Genomic DNA, 8,207 nt, shown 5'->3' on the forward strand with positions numbered 1-8,207 from the left:
AGAACATGGGTGGGGAATGGGGTTGTGTATCCAGCTGAGAGCTGGAAGCCAGAAGGGAGTTCTAGGTAGAGGAGGACTTGGGGACCCAGAAGATATGGGACAAGAAAAGATGATGAATGACATAATCCAAGTTCAGTGCCATCTTGAGGGGCTCTTTGGAAGACTTGGATTCTCCAAGGAGCTCCAGGTCTGCGTGTGTGTGTGTGTGTGTGTGTGTGTGTGTGTGTGTGTGTGTGTGTGTGTGTGTGTCTGTCACAGCACATTCTGGCTGTCCTTGAAAAGGATCAAAGGTAGGAACTGAGAATCAGGGTTCCCTCCCCGTGGCTCCCCACCACCTGCCTGCTCCCAGACCCAGGAACAGGGGCAGCAACCACATGGTGGCAGCAGATCCCTCGTCAGGTGGCAGGCTTGCAGCGGAGCTGGGGGGCCTTCCAGAGCCTTTAATATCTCCACTGTCCCTCAAGTGCAACCCCTATCTGATGGCACCCAAGAACCACTTTGAACCTGCCTCTGGACAGACCCCGCCCCCCCCAATTCTGGGAGGAAGGAGCTGGACCTGACTGTGGCTTGACTGGTTGCCCTTGACCGCTGGCTGTTTTCCTGGGACCACAGATCAAGTGGATAGAACTGTAGAAACTTACTCTTGGGGATAGGGAGATACAGTGAAGATAGGGGTGGCAGTAAATGGGTGCAGCAAGAAAAGGCTGGGGAGAGTTGGGTCCCCCCCCCCCAAAGCTTCACAAAGTTTAAACTTCAAGATCCCATGCAGCTTTATTTCTTTCTCTGCCATCCAGTGACCCAGGGCTTACTCCTACCTCTGCACTCAGAAATCATTCCTGGTGGTGCTTGCGGAATGCTGGACTGCTTGGGGAATGTGGAATGCTTGGGATTGAACTCAGGTTGGACACATGCCAGACAAGTGCCCTCAAGACTGTCCTCATGTGGCTTTAAATGCCAACCCCAGTGCCCGAATGTTCAGTAAATACCTTTACTTCCTCCTTTGCCCTTGGCATGCCTAGGTGCTGACTTTGGTGAGTTCAACTCCCCTTTAGCACAGTGGGTAGAGCTTTGTCTTGCAAGTGGCTGCCCGGGTTCAATTCCTGGCATCCCATATGGTTCCCCCTAGCCTGCCAGGTGCGATTTCTGAGTGCAGAGTGTGAAGTAACCCCTGAGTGCCACCGGGTATAGCCCCAAAACCTAAATAAATAAGCAATTATTATTAAAAAAAAAGAATATCCTGATTTCTGCACCAAAGATCTCCTGCTCTGAATCTATGGCTCCTCTCATAATACAATCTTGGGGGTCCCCTCAGCACCCACATCAGTGAATGTGGAGTTCAAGGGCCTCCAGAGTTGGTTTCTTAAACACTCAAGTTTAGTATCATTCCCGACATAGCCCCCTGCTTTTGTCAGGGTTGCTGGGATCCCTCCTCACTGTGATCCCCAAGACTTGAGGGTTCTCAAGCCCCAGGTTATCAGTGGTTCAGATTCCAGCTTCTTCATCCCATGAGGGGAGATGAAAGTCTCAGGAGTCCATTCATGAGCATCAACATGGTTTGTCCTTGAAACCACGGCTAGGGGCCCTGAGGGTCAGGTCCAACACTAGATTTCAGCCATGTCCATGGTCAGGGGGCAGGAGCGCATGTGATGTTTTGTCTCTTTTATCAAACCAAGTGGTTCCTGGGAACTCCTCCTGTGTGGCAAGCCAGGAACTTGCTTAAGAACTGCAGGATAGGGGCCGGAGAGATAGCACAGAGGTAAGGCATTTGCCTTAGACGCAGAATGACGGTGGTTAAAATCCCGGCATCCCATATGGTCCCCCGAGCCTCCCAGGAGCGATTTTTGAGCATAGAGCCAGGAGTAACCCCTGAACACTGCCAGGTGTGACAAAAAACAAAGCAAAAAAAATCAAAAACAACAACAACAACAAAAAAATGAATAATGACTTTAATTTTTTTCATGTTTTTTTTTCTTTTTGCTCATATCCACCCAAAAAAGAGACTGAAATCTTGGGGTGTGGAAAGAAGTATAGTTTCTATTCTTAAAACTTTAAGGGTTCTAGGTCCTCATTCTGGGCACCCCAAGACTGAGCTGGACCCTGTCACTAGTCTTATCAGTCCATTCTCTCCTCCTAACAGCCCTCCCAAAGGGTCAGCAATCCTAGGAGCCAAGCTTCTCAGATGGGGACACTGAGGCTCAAACTCAGACACAGTCCTCTGACCGTTGTTTCAAGTCATGTGGTCCTCACCAGGCCCAGGAAGGGGCTGGAAAGACACAATGGTCAGTGGGTTCCCCCAACCCTGCTCTCTGGCTCCATCAATGCTCCCCATCTCCAGAAAAAAACACGCAAACTCCTACAATAATGCACCAGTACTCTGTTATCTGAGGGTTCACAGGTTCACAGGGCCCTAGGTGTGGCTTCAGATGGAGTTATCCCTTCGTAGACATCTGGTCCTTGGACAGTCCCTTAGGTAGAAAACTGGGTGGTCAGTACAGGGCTCAGTTCTTCTGCATGGTGTCCTGGATCCACTTCAGGTAGTTGTAGACTTTGGTGTAAACCCCTGGCTTGGTGGTTGTGTCACAGGGGACGTCACCCCAGGACACAATGCCCTGCAAGGTGCCCCCACAGACCAGAGGGCCCCCCGAGTCACCCTGTGGGAAGAAGGGGAAACATAAGAGGAAACACTCTTCACTCAAACAGGGCTCCCCATCTTTGCCTTCATCCACATCCAGTCCCAAACCATCACCCCATTTCCACATCCTCAAAACTCAGCACAACATTGCCCCATTGAATTAAAAACGAATCCCCCCCCTAACATATCTCCATTCAGCCTCCCCTAGATTTCTCCCATGGATCCTCATCCCTTCTCATTTCACAATCAAACTCAGCTCACATCATCTTCACTCCCAACATTGTAACCAGAACCCCATGTCATTTGCATTTTGAACAAAATCTACCCCACTCCAATTCACCCCTATACTACCTCTCATCTACGAGTGTATCCACTCTCAGCTCCAATCCATGCACACCAGTACTTCCCACTAGGCTTTTCCAGACATAACCCAACCAACATGACACATACAACACAAAATGACACACCCCAACATGACACAAACCAACACACTCAACCCAACACAATCCAACAAGCAAAACCCAACATACCCAACAGAACACATCAAACACAACCCAGCACAACATAAAACAGCTCAACACAACACAATCCAATGCAACATACCCTAAACCAATCTCAGTACAACACAACATGACCCGACCCAACCCATGCAACCTAACACACACAACACATCACAGCTTAAACCAACCACCAATACAACCCAATGCAACAAAAACCAACACAACACATCCAAATCAACCCAACCCAACCCAACACAACACACACAAACCAACACAGTCCAACACACCCAACTCAACCCAACATACCCAACACAACACAACTCAACTCAACCCAAGCCAGCACAACACAACCCATCCTATCCACCACTTGGCCTCAGACCCGGTGGGCACCCTTACTCTCTTTCTTCCTTTTCTAGCTCTCAAAGCTATCCTTGGCATCGGAGCTGGTCCAAATCAAGCATCCCACTCCCACCCCTACTAGTGACCCTATCCCCTCCTCTCTATCCATGGCCCCTCAGGCCTGACCTCGCAGGAGTCAGTGCCTCCACCCTGCACACCGGCGCACACCATGGTGTTCTCAAGGCGCCCTGGGTAATCCGAGCTACATTCCGCGTCTGAGATGATGCTGATGTTGGCACAGTGCAGCGTGTCAGGGAGGCTCACTGATAATAGGGGGACAACAGTGGACATGGGTGAATGTGGCATTTCTGAAGCCCTCTCCCCCGCCAGCACCCCTGCAGCCCCAGTCTCTGCAGGTGTGAGGTCCAGTGGCACCGTCCAATGCACCTTTGGACACAGAGCTTCCCGTGGTGCCCTGTCTCTTGTTGGATACCAGCCCCCAGCCCGACACCACGCACTCCTCTCCTGGTCGTGGGCTGTGCTTGGGCAGGGCTACGGGTCGCACTTCCTTGGAAAGGCGAGCGGGCTGGGCGAGCCGTAGTAACATGAGGTCATGACGGTGGCTGAGTGGCTCATAGCCTGGATGCGGGATGACTTTGGATGCAGCTCGAAATTGCTCAGAACCTTCTCGAAGGCGCAGATTGTGTTCTCCCAGGCGCACCCTCAGGAAACTGAGCAGTTAGGGGGTGACAGTGAGGTGGGACAGAAAACAACAACAATAACAACACAAAGAACGAGTTGGGGGTATCTTGGGGTTCCTCCAAGGCACCTAGCTTTCTGCTCAAATATCTGGCGACATTCCCAAAGTTGAAAAGCAGCTCCCATGCCCCTTAGCCTTGAGACATCCCCCCCAAAACTCCTTCCAGACCACCCCACTTCCATGCCCCAGCCCCTAGGCCCCAGATCCTACCGCGTCTGGCAGTGGGCAGCAGACAACACCCAGTTGGGGGCAATCAGAGACCCCCCGCAGTTGAAGCGTCCTCGCTCGAAGAGTGCCACCTGCCAGGGCTGGGAGTGTGGCTCGCACTCGGCACCCCGAATTACCTTGTCACCATCCCCTTGGGCTCCTGAGACACGGTGACAAGGGGGTAATCTTGTCGGCCTTACTCTCCTCTCCAAAGCCCTCAGTCCCTGTCTGCACCATCTCCTCTACCCCGGGCCCCCTCCACTTTCTTACGCAGCTCTGGGTGCCATTTTGTTTTGTATTTGAATTTGGGGCCATATGGAGGGGGTCCTGGGATGTAAGAAGAATGGACGGGCTGTGATTCCCAGTTCGTAGTGCTCAGGGGATTTTGGGGATTCGTGGTCTCTGGTAAGGGACTCCTGCATCCAGTAATAAATTCAGCCACTTGAACTTTTCTTTTCTTTTCTTTTCTTTTTTTTTGGCCATCCAGTGGCACTCAGGGGTTCTTCCTGGCTCTGTGCTCAGAAATCACCCCTGGCAGGCTTGGGGATCATATGGGATGTCGGGGATCAAACCTGGGTCTATCCTGGCCATGTTCAAGGCAAAAGCCCTAGCTCTGTGCTATTGCTCTGGCCCTGAACTTCCTTGTCTTTTCTTTTTTCATTTTTTTGGGGGTGGGAGGGGGATCTGCACAGTGCTTGGTCCTGTTTCTGTGCTCAATTGTCGCTCCTGGTAGAATTCAGAGACTCTATAGGGTACTGGGAATGGAAACCTGGTTGGCTTCGTGCAGGGCAAGGGTCAGCCCACTGCACTATTTCTCAGCTTTGAGACGTCTGTCTCCTTTCCATAGCTGTCATTTGGGGGTTTTGGGGGAGAACTCTGAAAAGCACAAGGATGATTCCTGCTTGGATTTTGGGGGGTGGTTCTCTCCAGGAAGTGCTCCAGGGACACTGCAGTGACAAGGATGATCCTGGGATGGCTGAATTTCTTTCAAATGTTGATCTTTTTTCTCTGTCCTCTTATATTCTACTTTCCAAGCATTTCTAAAAATTATTTGATTGGCATCCTATTAATCCAATGCATATAGTTTATATGTCTTTTTGTCTTTTTTCATTGAATCTAATTGATTTGGGAATTCTTTTTTGGTGGTTTTTATGTGCTTTTTTTTGGGGGGGGTTTATGTTAAGTGCTCATGGCTTACTCCTGGCTCTGTGCTCAAGGAATCACTCCTGGCGGAGCTCGAGGGATGATATGCAGAGCTAGGGATTGAACCCGGGTCTTTGTCCTGCACACGGCAAACTCGCTACTTACTGTACTATCTCCTTGGCTCCAAATCTAATTGTTTTATTAAAAAAAAATCCTTCTCTTGGAGCTGGAGAGATAGCACAGCACCAGGGCTTTTGCTTTGCACAAGGCCAACTTGGGACAGACCTGGGTTTGATCCCTGGCATCCCATAGGGTCTCCTGAGCCTGCCAGGAGTGATTTCTGAGTGCAGACCCAGGAGGAGTAACCCTGAGTATTGCAACAACAATAAAAAAAAAATCCTTCTCTTGACATTTTGTTTTTGTTTTCCTTTTTTGGGCCACCCCCAGCTGTGCTCAGTGGTCACTCCTGGCTTTGCACTCAGAAATCACTCCTGGCAGGTTCAGGGGACCCTATGGGATGATGGGGATTGAACCCAGGTTGGCCACTTGCAAGGCAAACACCCTCCCAGCTATACTATCTGTCCAGCTCCAAACCTAATTGTTTTATTGAAAAATAATAAAAAATAGGGGCCGGATATATAGCATGGAGGTAAGGCATTTGCCTTTCATGCAGAAGGATGGTGGTTCGAATCCCGGGATCCCGGCATCCCATATGGTCCCCCGTGCCTGCCAGGGGCGATTTCTGAGCATAATGCCAGGAGTAACCCCTGAGCCCTGCCGAGTGTGACCCCAAAACCAACCAACCAACCAAACAAAAAAATAATCCTTCTCTTGGCATTTACTCCCTCCTCTCTCTGCTTCTCCCAGAATTGACCCCCAGTGTCCTGCACCTCATCTTTCCTTCAGGGACTCTGGGAGAGGAGAGGAATAGGGTGCAGGAGAAGAAGGTGTCCATGTGGCCTGGAGCGGTGACAGACAGAAGATCTAATTTCACATAGATGATCCCTCAATGTCATATGACCCACATGTCATAAGCCTCATGGTGAGGCAGCTGACAGGATTCTCACATTCTGTGTGACACTATTTGGGTACCCGAGCCAGGAGCTTTGCTGCCAAGAGCAGTGTGAAACTGGGGACCCGAAGGGGAGAGGAGGACATGGTCAGTCTCCCCATGTTCACTCAAGGTCACGTCTGGGAATATGGTTTGCACATGGGGTAGATGAGTGGGTGAGTGGGGCAGGAAGTGCACAGCCAGGCCGGGTCTGAGACCTGCCCAGGTGGTGGTAGAGTGGAAGGAGTTTAACATAGAATGGGGTGAACCCCCCCAACATGCCAGAACCCCTCCCTCACCCACTCCCCCCCCCCTGCACTTGGGTTGCCTCTGGCCAGTCTGAGTGGGAGGAGTGTGAAGATTCCAGCTGAGAACAGTATGCAGGGGGGAGGCAGGAGAAGCAGCACAGGGAGGCCTGGAGGACCCCAGCAGCCAAAGGGACAGTGCTCCAGGGAACATGGGGCGTGGGGGACGTGGTTTGGGAAAATTCATCCTCTATAACCCGGGCTCCAGAGATCCAAAGAATTTCTCACTAGATGGCTGATGGATTAATGCCCTGAGATTTTCCCTTTTCCTGGTACCTCCACATCCTAGGACACCCCAATGCCACGGTCAAGGGGACAGAGAGGGCCCCGCCCACTGGACCCCAGACCTGCATGAGTCTCTCCAGCACTGACTGGACTTAGTCAGTGAACTCTGCCTACCCTCCTCTGGACACCAGCCTTGGCCAGTTCCCCAAGGAACCAGGATCAGAACTCGGAGTCTCCACCACAGCCCTTTGCCAGGACTGAGACCCATTGGGTCACTATTGCCACAGGGAGGTGCTGGCCTGAAGGGAAGATTAGAGGGGTCAGAGCAATAGCAAAGCGGGGAGAGTGTTTGCCTTGCATGCAGCCGACCTGAGTTCGATCTCTGGCATCCCATAGGGTCCCCCGAGACTGCCAGGAGTAAGTCCTGAGCACAGAGGCAGGAGTCATCCCTGAGCACTGTCGGGTGTGGCCCCCAAAACAAACAAAAAAAGGGAAGCTAGAGAAAGGCCCAGAGAGGCATGTTCTTTCTCTCAACGACACACAGCGAAGAATAGGCAGTCCCAGGACTCCAACCCAGGTCTAGGAGAGGTGTCAGGTGACACAGACTATGCAACCACCCCTAAAACACTCTGGGGTACTGAGATGGCAGGGTGTTTAGAGGGGATGCTGGGTGGGGCACCCCAGTTCGTGATCAGCCCCCCTCACCTGCAGACGCCAGCAGGAGAAAGGGAACCAGGAGGAACCACATGGTGGAGGGGCAGCAGGGCTGGGCAGGCTCTGAGGAGAGAGTGGGGTGAAGGGACCAGGAGTGGGGTGAGGGTCTCCCCCCACCCCCCGCAGTCCCAGCTGGACCCCTCAAGTCTCACACCTCTACTTTCTGCTGTTACATCCTGGGATTTCAGGCCCCAGGGTAAGCCCATTTGCCCATTAGCTGCCATTGGTTCCAGAATACTCCTTATACCCAGCTCCCAGGCTTGAGGCTCCCAGCACCCTCAGATCTTCTCAGCTTCTATCTGACCTCTCTGTGCCTGACTCATGGACCCTC

At 51.8% G+C, this 8,207-nt stretch overlaps 1 protein-coding gene across 3 annotated transcripts; it reads right to left on the bottom strand.

Moving 5' to 3' along the window:
* Positions 1–2,498: 2,498 nt before the first annotated feature.
* Positions 2,499–7,910, bottom strand: KLK15 (kallikrein related peptidase 15). 3 transcript variants are annotated; one of them, XM_049787094.1, is made up of 5 exons: positions 7,868–7,910; positions 4,442–4,589; positions 3,919–4,202; positions 3,658–3,794; positions 2,499–2,651 (listed from the first exon to the last, which is right to left on the bottom strand). In XM_049787094.1, the coding sequence occupies exons 1-5, from the start codon at positions 7,908–7,910 to the stop codon at positions 2,499–2,501; spliced, it is 765 nt and encodes a 254-aa protein (XP_049643051.1). The 3 variants fall into 3 exon arrangements, with proteins under 3 accessions (XP_049643051.1, XP_049643050.1, XP_049643049.1); XM_049787093.1 differs by having other exon boundaries at positions 4,442–4,595; XM_049787092.1 differs by having other exon boundaries at positions 4,442–4,598.
* Between the last annotated feature and the right edge of the window lie 297 nt (positions 7,911–8,207).

This window comes from Suncus etruscus, chromosome 14, assembly GCF_024139225.1.
Source record: "Suncus etruscus isolate mSunEtr1 chromosome 14, mSunEtr1.pri.cur, whole genome shotgun sequence".
Taxonomy (NCBI): domain Eukaryota; kingdom Metazoa; phylum Chordata; class Mammalia; order Eulipotyphla; family Soricidae; genus Suncus; species Suncus etruscus.